This window comes from Taudactylus pleione, unplaced genomic scaffold (assembly GCF_031769625.1).
Source record: "Taudactylus pleione unplaced genomic scaffold, aTauple2 ptg001149l, whole genome shotgun sequence".
Lineage (NCBI taxonomy): Eukaryota > Metazoa > Chordata > Amphibia > Anura > Myobatrachidae > Taudactylus > Taudactylus pleione.
The window spans coordinates 156,134-169,771 of NW_028285550.1; the positions used below are offsets into that span (position 1 = coordinate 156,134).

General features: G+C 50.5%; 1 protein-coding gene across 2 annotated transcripts in view; it reads left to right on the plus strand.

Moving 5' to 3' along the window:
- The window catches only part of ICA1L (islet cell autoantigen 1 like), a 56,995-nt gene that overhangs the window by 36,970 nt on the left and 6,387 nt on the right, over positions 1–13,638 (plus strand). For both annotated transcript variants that reach the window (XM_088462093.1, XM_088462092.1), the window contains exons 5-8: positions 2,791–2,916; positions 6,358–6,456; positions 7,976–8,034; positions 8,483–8,532. In XM_088462093.1, coding sequence (XP_088318219.1) covers positions 2,791–2,916; positions 6,358–6,456; positions 7,976–8,034; positions 8,483–8,532 — 334 coding nt within the window. The remainder of the gene's footprint in view (positions 1–2,790; positions 2,917–6,357; positions 6,457–7,975; positions 8,035–8,482; positions 8,533–13,638) is intronic.

Genomic DNA, 13,638 nt, shown 5'->3' on the forward strand with positions numbered 1-13,638 from the left:
CTGCCTCTTCCCTCTCCCTGTCACCCACTGCCTCTTCCCTCTCCCCGTCACCTCTCACCCTCTCCCGTCACCCACTGCCTCTTCCCTCTCCCTGTCACCTCTCACCCTCTCCCTGTCACCCACTGCCTCTCCCCTCTCCCTGTCACCCACTGCCTCTCCCCTCTCCCTGTCACCCACTGCCTCTCCCCTCTCCCTGTCACCCACTGCCTGTCACCTCTCCCTGTCACCTCTCACCCTCCCCCCTGTCACCCACTGCCTCTTCCCTCTCCCTGTCACCCACTGCCTCTCCCCTCTCCCTGTCACCCACTGCCTCTCCCCTCTCCCTGTCACCCACTGCCTCTCCCCTCTCCCTGTCACCCACTGCCTGTCACCTCTCCCTGTCACCTCTCACCCTCTCCCCTGTCACCCACTGCCTCTTCCCTCTCCCTGTCACCCACTGCCTCTCCCCTCTCCCTGTCACCTCTCACCCTCTCCCCTGTCACCCACTGCCTCTCCCCTCTCCCTGTCACCTCACCCTCTCCCCTGTCACCCACTGCCTCTTCCCTCTCCCTGTCACCCACTGCTTCTCCCTGTCACCTCTCACCCTCTCCCTGTCACCCACTGCCTCTTCCCTCTCCCTGTCACCCACTGCCTCTTCCTGCCACCTCTCACCCTGTCCCGTCACGCACTGCCTCTTCCCTCTCCCTGTCGCCCACTGCCTCTCCCCTCTCCCTGTCACCTCTCACCCTCTCCCCTGTCACCCACTGCCTCTTCCCTCTCCCTGTCACCCACTGCCTCTCCCCTCTCCCTGTCACCTCTCACCCTCTCCCCTGTCACCCACTGCCTCTCCCCTCTCCCTGTCACCTCACCCTCTCCCCTGTCACCCACTGCCTCTTCCCTCTCCCTGTCACCCACTGCTTCTCCCTGTCACCTCTCACCCTCTCCCTGTCACCCACTGCCTCTTCCCTCTCCCTGTCACCCACTGCCTCTTCCTGCCACCTCTCACCCTGTCCCGTCACGCACTGCCTCTTCCCTCTCCCTGTCGCCCACTGCCTCTCCCCTCTCCCTGTCGCCCACTGCCTCTCCCCTCTCCCTGTCGCCCACTGCCTCTCCCCTCTCCCTGTCACCCACTGCCTCTCCCCTCTCCCTGTCACCTCTCACCCTCTCCCGTCACCCACTGCCTCTTCCCTCTCCCTGTCACCTCTCCCCTGTCACCCACTGCTTCTACCTGTCACCTCTCACCCTCTCCCCTGTCACCCACTGCCTCTTCCCTCTCCCTGTCACCTCTCCCCTGTCACCCACTGCTTCTCCCTGTCTATTCTCAATGATGGGGAGGAGCCTATTCCTTGCATGCACCTCTCTTCCCAATGACGGGGAGGAGGCTATTCCTTGCGTGCACCTCCATTCCCAATGACAGGGAGCAGCCTATTCCTTGCATGCACCTCTATTCCTAATGATGGGGAGGAGCCTATTCCTTCCATGCACCTCTATTCTCAATAACTGGGAGGGGCCTATTCCTTCCATGCACCTCTATTCCCAATGACTGGGTGGAGCCTATTCCTTGCGTGCACCTCTCTTCCCAATGACGGGGAGGAGGCTATTCCTTGCGTGCACCTCTATTCCCAATGATGGGGAGGGGCCTATTCCTTGCGTGCACCTCTATTCTCTATGACACGGAGGAGCCTATTCCTTGCATGCACCTCTATTCCCAATTACGGGGAGGAGCCTATTGCTTGCGTGCACCTCTATTCCCAATGACGGGGAGGAGGCTATTGCTTGCATGAACCTCTACTCCCAATGGAGTCCGAGAAAAGGATTTAACATTAGCACACACTACCTTTTTGTAATGTAATGTTCCTCCAATGCTGCCAAAATGTCAGATTATGTGCTGTAGTAAATTAGCTAAATATAAAGGTGCGGTATTAATAGTGTTACTATATATTGTATTTTTGTATTGTGAGTAGGTTTAGGATAAAACCCACATTACAGAATTGCAAAGATGTAGTAATGGTTCTAGTTGCCTAAAATAACATCAGTATAATTAGGTGACTGGAGCCATTACAACATTCTAAGTTTTGTGTGGAGCTTTTCCATCCTTGTAATTCTGTGAATAAGTTTATTTACAGAATTACAATAGAAAATTACAATATATATATGTGTGTGTGTATATATATGTATATATATATATATATATATATATATATATATATATATATATAATTTGCTTTCAGAGTCTATGAGATGCGGAGCACCCTATAGCGATGCTGGGCCGCCCCCTCTGATCTGTGAGCATAGACGGTGGGACCAGCACAATACCTAGTGGTGCTCCTCTGGGCCCGGTAGTAGCCCCATCCCATGCAGTGATCTCATGCACAGGATGGGGCCACTACTACTATGATTCATGGTACATGCACAATATTTCAGACCATCTGTATTGTTCCAGAGGAGATATTTGTATTCTGTGCCTATCTGGTTACAAGTTTGTCCCGCATTAAATCCATCTCTTCTGCATGCCAAGCATATGAACAGCTTGGTGACCAGTTTGGTATTATATTTGCCGAAATCCATCCTGCCCCAATCCGATAGAAGTGTTGAAAGCAGAAAACTATGTTAGCCGTTGGCACTCGTTAGCTGACCCGTAGGTGGTAGGTGCCCCTGGTTTTGCAGTGCAGATGACACAAGCATTGTGTAATACTAGACAGCTATTTCCGGGAACTGTATTAGGTTATGCTTGGTGAGATTATTACAATAAGCTATTGCAGCATCCATCCTCAGAAGACCTGACTACCAGCTATTGTGCAATGTCCTCAGGTGCAGATAGAAGTCAGAAACACCAAGAGCCACTTCGACAAAACCAAGATGGACGTGTGCCAGAAAGTAGATCTTCTGGGAGCCAGCCGCTGCAACTTGCTGTCACACTCACTGGCCTCCTACCAGGTACAGGGCTACAATTACTAGGGGTGACCTCACTGGCCTCCTACCAGGTACAGGGCTACAATTACTAGGGGTGACCTCACTGGCCTCCTACCAGGTACAGGGCTACAATTACTAGGGGTGACCTCACTGGCCTCCTACCAGGTACAGAGCTACAATTACTGGAGGTGACACTCACTGGCCTCCTACCAGGTACAGGGCTACAATTACTAGGGGTGACCTCACTGGCCTCCTACCAGGTACAGGGCTCCAATTACTAGGGGTGATACTCACTGGCCTCCTACCAGGTACAGGCCTCCTAATTACTAGGGGTGACGTCACTGGCCTCCTACAGGTACAGGGCTCCAATTACTAGGGGTGATACTCACTGGCCTCCTACCAGGTACAGGGCCTACAATTACTAGAGGTGATACTCACTGGCCTCCTACCAGGTACAGGGCTACAATTACTAGGGGTGATACTCACTGGCCTCCTACCAGGTACAGGGCTACAATTACTAGGGGTGATACTCACTGGCCTCCTACCAGGTACAGGGCTACAATTACTAGGGGTGACGTCACTGGCCTCCTACCAGGTACAGGGCTACAATTACTAGGGGTGACACGCACTGGCCTCCTACCAGGTACAGGACTACAATTACTAGGGGTGACGTCACTGGCCTCCTACCAGGTACAGGGCTACAATTACTAGGGGTGACACGCACTGGCCTCCTACAGGTACAGGGCTACAATTACTAGGAGTGACACTCACTGGCCTCCTACCAGGTACAGGCCTCCTAATTACTAGGGGTGACACTTACTGGCCTCCTACCAGGTACAGGGCTACAATTACTAGGGGTGACGTCACTGGCCTCCTACCAGGTACAGGCCTCCTAATTACTAGGGGTGACGTCACTGGCCTCCTACCAGGTACAGGCCTCCTAATTACTAGGGGTGACGTCACTGGCCTCCTACAGGTACAGGGCTCCAATTACTAGGGGTGATACTCACTGGCCTCCTACCAGGTACAGGGCCTACAATTACTAGAGGTGATACTCACTGGCCTCCTACCAGGTACAGGGCTCCAATTACTAGGGGTGATACTCACTGGCCTCCTACCAGGTACAGGGCTACAATTACTAGGGGTGATACTCACTGGCCTCCTACCAGGTACAGTGCTACAATTACATGGGGTGATACTCACTGGCCTCCTACCAGGTACAGGGCTACAATTACTAGGGGTGACGTCACTGGCCTCCTACCAGGTACAGGGCTACAATTACTAGGGGTGACACGCACTGGCCTCCTACAGGTACAGGGCTACAATTACTAGGAGTGACACTCACTGGCCTCCTACCAGGTACAGGGCTACAATTACTAGGGGTGACGTCACTGGCCTCCTACCAGGTACAGGGCTACAATTACTAGGGGTGACGTCACTGGCCTCCTACAGGTACAGGGCTACAATTACTAGGAGTGACACTCACTGGCCTCCTACCAGGTACAGGCCTCCTAATTACTAGGGGTGACACTTACTGGCCTCCTACCAGGTACAGGGCTCCAATTACTAGGGGTGACACTCACTGGCCTCCTACCAGGTACAGGCCTCCTAATTACTAGGGGTGACGTCACTGGCCTCCTACCAGGTACAGGGCTCCAATTACTAGGGGTAACGTCACTGGCCGCCTAGAATGTGGAGGGAATGCCATCTAAGTGACTGTGAACATAGACTGATGATTGGTGCCTGAGGTCGGATAGCTTTAGTATCTCAGATTCTGCTCAGTGTCTGGGATTTTGAGGCACAACAGTCTTTAGTGTTGTAGTACTGCGTGACGCCATCTTGTCACTATCAGCCAGAGGCCCTGATTCAGAGCCGGACGCTCTGACAGAGCGCTCGCTCTGAATCAGGGCCGGCCTGTTTTTTTAGAGCGGCCTCCTGGCCGCTCGCATAGCTGTGGGTGTACACCCACAGCTATAGCAAGCGGCTAGGAAGATGGTCGCGATGGTCAAGACCATCGCGACCATCGGGCTTGCGACGAGACCCTTGTGGTAGGATCTCGTTGCCGCAAGCCCAGGAGTGCAACAGAGCCGAAAGCACTCCCACTGACATCACTTGTGATGTCAGTGGGGCCGGCCCCAGACGGTAGGCATTCCCATGGGAACGTCTAGGTCTGGGCAGCCACGCCCCCGGCCTGCCCACCAAAGGGGACGTGCTGTCACTCAACATCGACAGCACGCCCCCTTTGGTACGAGACCCGGAGCGACGGTTTGACAGTCGCTATCCGGGTCTCTCGCATGCGCACGACAGAGCCGGCTCCGTCGTGCGCATGCGCACTGGGCCACCACCGACCCGCTTGCATAGCGCTCGCGAGCGGATCTGAATCAGGCCCAGAGTCTCTGAGGAATCTCTCCAGCCTCTTGTTGTGTCTATGTCATGAAGAATTCCGGCTGTTCTGGGGGCAATAGGGACCCAATCCCAGTACTACAAGTGGATATCTAATAAAGTGGCCACTGAGTGTAGTTAAATACTGTAGCTGAAAAAATGAAATGCAAATATGAAGCAGAACATAATCCAGTCCAGCCGTGAGCTTCAGGTGAGATTAATGGATGTAGATACAATAGTGAGAGATAACGGAGGTGAATTGTACTTGTTAATAAAAGTAGACCAGCTAAGATTTGACCTGATCTTGCTCATTGTTTGTGTCTTTATCACTGACTATGTTTAGTAATGTGCCTAATATTACCGAATATACGTGCAGGCAATGGAGGCAGTGCCTCTGCTGTCATACTCCTGAGATTTGATATATAATAATAATTGGAATACAAAAAGCACTGCAGGGAGATGAGGCAGCAACGGCTCAGCCTCGCTTCTGTATAGTCAGACACTGCTGGCAGAGATGGGGTGGGACCACACCACGGGCAGTAAGCTGCACAGAAAGAGATCTAATAGAGGCATGCCTCTGAGTATGGGGGGGGGGGGGTGTGCGCCTTGAGCACTGATGGACACCTTGGATGTGTCATGTGACCAGGAAGTGCACTGCAGTGTTTGGAGATCGGAGCTCAGTCAGTGTCAATGGACACTGAAGCTTAGTGTAGTGAGGGGAGAGTTACAGTGAGTAGGGGGTGAGACAGGCTGCCAGCACTCAGACCCGTCTCTATGTGTGCCCCTCCAGGCATTGACCTTACCGTACATCCCTGCGAATATAGACCGTAAGCATGGTTCCCGATAACTTGATTGAAGATGATTGGATCATTATATGTGTACATGCTTTTGGAAGATGACAACTGTAGGGGTGTGTGTGCTCGCTATCCGGCCAGTGTGTTCTGTAATCCTGCATATGGCCAAAACAGGCGGCGGTCCTGCCACTCTCCCTTCTCAGCTGCAATCATTCTCACCTGTCATGTGCACCATCCTTTCATGTGACTACAGGGATTGCCAGGGTCTCACCATGTCTCCCTCTCACAGACAACGCTGCTGCACTTCTGGAGGAGGACGGCTCATCTAATGTCTGAGATCCAGGCGGAATACCAGGAGATGCTTCCATATACCCCGTCTTATCTAAAGGTTTCTGTGTCTTTACTAGTCCTCTATTTGTATTATCCTACAGATATAGGGTCTAATGCTGAGCTTGTCACACACTACTTCTCAAGAGCAGAGGGTGGGACGGGGCAGGACATAGCAGAGGGTGGGACGGGGCGGGACAGAGCAGAGGGTGGAACGGGGCGGGACAGAGCTGAGGGCGGGACGGGGCGGGACAGAGCAGAGGGTGGGACAGAGCAGACGAGGCGGGACAGAGCAGAGGGTGGGACAGAGCAGACGGGGGGACGGGGCGGGACAGAGCAGACGGGGAGACGGGGCGGGACAGAGCAGAGGGGGGTACGGGGCGGGACAGAGCAGAGGGGGGGACGGGGCGGGACAGAGCAGAGGGGGGGATGTGGCAGAGATCCCGTTCCTCTTCATGTACTTATTGTTCTGCAGCCCAGCATTCTACCCTACGTCCGCCATCACATTATGTGTATCGCAGGGAGATCCCGTTCCTCATCATGTACTTATTGTTCTGCAGCCCAGCATTCTACTCTACGACCGCCATCACATTATGTGTATCACAGGGAGATCCCGTTCCTCATCATGTACTTATTGTTCTGCAGCCCAGCATTCTACCCTACGTCCGCCATAACATTATGTGTATCACAGGGAGATCCCGTTCCTCATCATGTACTTATTGTTCTGCAGCCCAGCATTCTACCCTACGTCCGCCATCACATTATGTGTATCACAGGCAGATCCCGTTCCTCATCATGTACTTATTGTTCTGCAGCCCAGCATTCTACCCTACGTCCGCCATAACATTATGTGTATCACAGGGAGATCCCGTTCCTCATCATGTACTTATTGTTCTGCAGCCCAGCATTCTACCCTACGTCCGCCATCACATTATGTGTATCACAGGGAGATCCCGTTCCTCATCATGTACTTATTGTTCTGCAGCCCAGCATTCTACCCTACGTCCGCCATCACATTATGTGTATCACAGGGAGATCCCGTTCCTCATCATGTACTTATTGTTCTGCAGCCCAGCATTCTACCCTACGTCCGCCATCACATTATGTGTATCACAGGGAGATCCCGTTCCTCATCATGTACTTATTGTTCTGCAGCCCAGCATTCTACCCTACGTCCGCCATAACATTGTGTGTATCACAGGGAGATCCCGTTCCTCATCATGTACTTATTGTTCTGCAGCCCAGCATTCTACACTACATCCGCCATCACATTATGTGTATCACAGGGAGATCCCGTTCCTCATCATGTACTTATTGTTTTGCAGCCCAGCATTATACCCTACATCCGCCATCACATTATGTGTATCACAGGGAGATCCCGTTCCTCATCATGTACTTATTGTTCTGCAGCCCAGCATTCTACCCTACGTCCCCCATAACATTATGTGTATCACAGGGAGATCCCGTTCCTCATCATGTACTTATTGTTCTGCAGCCCAGCATTCTACCCTACGTCCGCCATCACATTATGTGTATCACAGGGAGATCCCGTTCCTCATCATGTACTTATTGTTCTGCAGCCCAGCATGGAGTATTCTGAGCAGGTGCCTGAGGACCAGACAGACGGGGATAACCACACGTGAGTACATGCGTGCTGCAGCTGTATGTGCTACTGACATGGGGCCTGATGCCAGATGGAGTTGCTCACACACAGCGCATATATATTGAGTTGTACCCTCCCCGTATCCGTGGTTTGGTACCCATCATCCTTATCTGAGCCCCCTTACTTGGTACAAGTGATTCATCTGGAACCAGATACACTGTCATCCACCTCTGCGTAGCCCCCGGTTGCACTCGCACCCCCTCTCAGACCTCTGCCTATATTACATACATCAGACACAGTCAGGACTATAATGCATGTGACTCTGTATCGCCCGTGGGCTTACATAAGCTTGCTTCCGGAGCACGCAGTGTGAAACACGTAAGATGCGCTGCACAAGTGGGCACACGTACAACACTGTATAGCCCCCTAGTGTATCGCCCCCTAGTGTACAATTCTGTTTTAATCGGACACTTCTTGCATTCAGGCTACTTGAATTACAAGGGGAAGCACCAAAGCATCAGGAAACCAGCCCCAGTAAGTCTGCATTATCACTTTTCTCATTTGTGTTACTCATTCAATATCTACAGCGGCTATTTACCTTCATTGTTAGATCATGTTTATCCATTTGCAAAAAAAAGATAAAATATTAATGACTATATTCCCTTGTGAGGGAAAGGATCTCTAGATCTGCAATCTCACCCCTAGTAAAGGAGAACATCTGTAAGGGCTATTATAGGTAACACATGGTGCCCACTAGATTGGGCATAGCGCTGGCTCACACCTCTGCTGGTGGTGCTGGGGGAAATAGAAAAAGGTCCTATGTCTGGCGCTCCTGCCCCTAAATTGTTTAGTCCTGGTATGATGTAGCCATCCTTATTAATGATGTTCTAAACTCAAACAAGTAAATGGTCCTTCCTCCTTTATATATCTGCTGGAGGGACTGGATAAATATTCCCATCAACTCTCCATGCAATTCTCAGTGCAGCCCGATGCTTGGTTGCCGCCACTTTAAGCACCTGGAACTCTCTTCCTGACAACAGATTGTCAATAAAATGTGATATTTGCAAATTGAGGAGAAAACGGTAACTTTTCAAGGATATGTACAGTGATCGCGCTGAGCAAAAAGAATTGTGGGTTTCAGGGACCCCTCACTAAAAAAAAAATGGGGACCTACTCTGGGTCCCATCACAATTTATGCTTTTGAGCACCCATATGCTTCCTCACATCACATCAGACCACTCCACATTGCTTACACATACACTGCTTATAAAAACAGCTTGCGACAGGCAGCCGTTGGGGTAAAGGGGGGGGTGCAGGCAGTGATAGGGAGGGAGTAAGGGCAGGCATTACTGTGCTGGCGGTAGGGAGGGGGTGAGTAAAGGCAGCTAGCAGTTTGGGATATATATATATATATATATATATATATATATATATATATATATAGAGTTGAATTTGTGCTGGCGTCCCCAGATATACGGCCTGTACATTCTCACGTTGGTTCCCTGCCACCAGAAATACACAATGATAAAAATAAAAGGGAGAGAACGTTCTTTGGCGCTTCTGGTAGTCACACACAGAATATAATAAATATTTATTAAAAGAAACTTCCCTTAGGAATCGTATCATCCAAAAGTTCTCATTCACATGAATAAGACCACTTTTCCGTACAGTAGTTTGTTGTATTAATCTGCAGTCACCACACCAGTCTTCTCTTTTTTGGGGGCTATAATCCAACAAATGAATCGCCGCAAGATTTTTACCCAAAAGAAAAGAAACCATATATATGGTGCAGAACGTTCCAAACATGTAAAGATATTTATTCATAAAAAATCTCATATATGTAAAATAGATAAAACAAAAAATGCAGTAACACTTGTAGCATCCAGAGTTGTGCGGAACCGTAGCGTGATAGCTTCTGTAAAAGGAGCGAAGAAGTGCGCTCAAATGTGGGAATAGCGGAATCTCCCTCTTACCATATCTTAGTGCACTTCTTCCCTCCTTTTACAGAAGCGATCGCAGTACGGTTCCGCTCAATCATCTGTACTGTACACTAAGGGCTACAAGTGTTACTATTTTTATTTGTTTTATGTATGTCATCATTTTTACAGATGAGATTTTTTTATGAATAAATACCTTTTGCGTGTTTGGAACGTTCTGCACCTTATATATATATTTATTCTCTTCTGGGTAAAAATCTTGCGGAGATTAATTTGTTGGATCATATCTGGAAAAAAAAGAGAACACTGGAGAGGTCACTGCAGATAAATACATCAGACTTTTAGTATGAAAATGTGCACTTCTCCATGTGAATTGACTTTTCAGCAGTTTGGGCAGTGCTCGGGGTAGCAGGCAGCAGTTTGGGCAGTGTTCGGGGCAGGCAGCAGTTTGGGCATTGCTTGGGGCAGGCAGCAGTTTGGGCAATGCTTGGGGCAGGCAGCAGTTTGGGCAGTGCTCGGGGTAGCAGGCAGCAGTTTGGGCAGTGCTCGGGGCAGGCAGCAGTTTGGGCAGTGCTCGGGGTAGCAGGCAGCAGTTTGGGCAGTGCTTGGGGTAGCAGGCAGCAGTTTAGGCAGTGCTTGGGGCAGGCAGCAGTTTAGGCAGTGCTTGGGGCAGGCAGCAGTTTGGGCAGTGCTCGGGGCAGGCAGCAGTTTGGGCAGTGCTTGGGGCAGGCAGCAGTTTGGGCAGTGCTTGGGGCAGGCAGCAGTTTGGGCAGTGCTCGGGGTAGCAGGCAGCAGTTTGGGCAATGCTCGGGGTAGCAGGCAGCAGTTTGGGCAATGCTTGGGGTAGCAGGCAGCAGTTTGGGCAATGCTCGGGGTAGCAGGCAGCAGTTTGGGCAATGCTTGGGGTAGCAGGCAGCAGTTTGGGCAGTGCTTGGGGTAGCAGGCAGCAGTTTGGGCAGTGCTTGGGGCAGGCAGCAGTTTGGGCAATGCTTGGGGTAGCAGGCAGCAGTTTGGGCAGTGCTTGGGGTAGCAGGCAGCAGTTTGGGCAGTGCTTGGGGCAGGCAGCAGTTTGGGCAGTGCTTGGGGCAGGCAGCAGTTTGGGCAGTGCTTGGGGCAGGCAGCAGTTTGGGCAGTGCTTGGGGCAGGCAGCAGTTTGGGCAGTGCTTGGGGCAGGGAGCAGTTTGGGCAATTAGAAAGAATGAGCGGTCCAATAGGCGCTGTCCCTTGAATGGGAATATATCAGTCTCCTCTAGAGTCAAGCACTGGAGATATGTCACTCTCAGGAGAAAAAACAGAGACACAATTTTCCTTAATTAATTGCCAATATCTGCAATCTCAGTATTCAATAGCCTGGAATAGCTTCAGACTCACCTAATAAAGGTGAAATGCATTCACTAAAAGGTTTCTTTCAAGTTGTCACACCTCCTATGTATGGTAATCAAAACGACGGTGGGATAATCAATCTCCCCCTTGGGGATAGACTCACCTGGGTACAGGTATAGGCGTTCCTCAAAAGGTATCTTTTTGGATGTTGAAAAAAATCCATACACCGATTATGCACACTTCATAGGGGGAAACATCAAAAGCTCCCGATGATTTTTCATTAAAGATTATTTATTCCAAACAAAGTCAATAAAACACAGTCCCAAAAAAACCAAAAAACTCCTCCTCCTCCAAATGAAAAAATGGTCTCACAGGGCTACCCTATCCCCTTCACCCTGAGGAAGGACCCGATAGGTCAGAAACGCGTTGGTGGTAAAGAGGGACCCTCCATCTATTATTGGACTCACTGAGAAAGGGCTATCTAAATCTTACTCACTCCGGGTGAAGTATCGAGCAAAGGCTGTGAATACTTATGTACATGTGATTTCTTAGTTTTTATTTCTTTATTAAATTTGCAAAAATAAAAAAAAAAAAACTATTTACACATTGTCATTATGGGGTATTGTGTGTAGTATTTTGAGGACAAAAATTAATTTTATTCCATTTTGAAATAAGGCTGTAACATAACAAAATGTGGAAATAGTGAAGCGCTGTGAATACTTTCAGGATGCACTGTAGGAGGGATGTCTCAAGAGCCAACCCGCTAAAGACAGACGAGCCAGGTCCGGATGTAGACAGGGACCCTGAGACAACAGGTCTGGTCGTAGAAGTAGTTGAAGAGGAACGTCTATGGAGAGACTTTCATGATCAGCGTACCAATGGCATCTGGGCCAAGCCGGAGCTACCAACAGGACTGTGCCCCCTTCCTGTTTGAACTTCCGAAGAACCCGAGGAAGAGGGGAGATTGGAGGAAAGAGGTACTCCAAATGGAAGGTCCACCTCACAGATAATGCGGCCATGAAGACCGTGTTATGTTCCCTTGTCCTGGCTCCATACACTGGAAGTTTGTGGTTGCGTCGTGAGGCCATGAGGTCCACATCTGTTGTCTATCAGGAGCTGAAGGACTTCTGGATGTGGAGACCAGTCCCCTGCCTGCACGTCGTGACAGCTGAGGAAATCCGCTTCCCAATTGAGAATTCCTGGGATGAACACTGTGGAGATGGCTGGGAGATGGCGTTTGCCCCATGTGAGAATGCGGGACACTTCAGCCATTGCTGTCCGACTTCGAGTGCCTCCTTGGTGATTGAAGTAGGCCACTGCCGTGGCGTTGTCGGACTGTACTTGTACTGGCCTGCCCTGCAGAATATCCTGAGCCAGAGTGAGAGCTCTGTATATGGCTCGGCATTCCAGAACATTGCTAGGCATTATCGCCTTGGCTGGAGTCCAACGTCCTTGGAAGGAGTGCTGGCCGGCCACTGCGCCTCACTCGCGAAGGCTTGCATCCATGGTTAGGAGTGCCCAGTCCGGGATCCAAAAGGGGCGCCCCTTGTTTAAGTGGGACGTCTGTAGCCACCAGGATAGGGCCAGGCGAACCTCCGGGGAGAGGACCATCATCTGGGATCTGAGCAAATGGGGCAGCCCGTTACACCTGGGGAGGATCAAGTGTTGTAGGGGCCTGGAGTGAAACTGAGCGAACTCCACCATGTCGAAGGTGGACACCATAAAGCCCAGGGTCTGCATTGCAGAGTGAATTGACACTAGGCGACTGTGTAGTTATCTGCGCACCCGGTGCTGTAATACTGAGATTTTGTCTGCTGTTAGGAAGATTCTCTGAACCTGAGAGTCCAGGAGGGCTCACAGATATACCATTCTTTGAGAAGGTGTCAAGGAAGACTCTTTCCAGTTGATCAGCCAACCGTGCGTTTGTAGAAAGGCAATGGTTACCTGTAGATGTAGAATGTCTGCCCTGTGGTCCGTTGCTCAGCTGCGGTCATCATCCAGTGAGCTTAGTGTAGGGCAACTAACCTTGGGTGGTTATACCGCCGCTCCAGTACAAACCCTAAGAGGAAGACCTGAGACTGAACAGGGCAGTGCGCTAGAGAGTCTCGCTGCTTGGCGGCGGTGCATGAGAAAAGCCCCCGATACTGTAGCGCTCTCAGCCTGTACGTCACATTCATTATAACTCAGAATAACATATTTATTTCTAAATAGTAAAACAAATACCAAACTAATGAACAGTCCCTGAGGGATATGTGGGCGGCTTATCAGCGCGGCTATATAAATGACTATACACATTATGGCGTGTGCCAGCAGGGAATACTGTATGTGCTTGGCTATTATACACCATATCCCGATGTTATGTAGATGTAACTCTGATTCT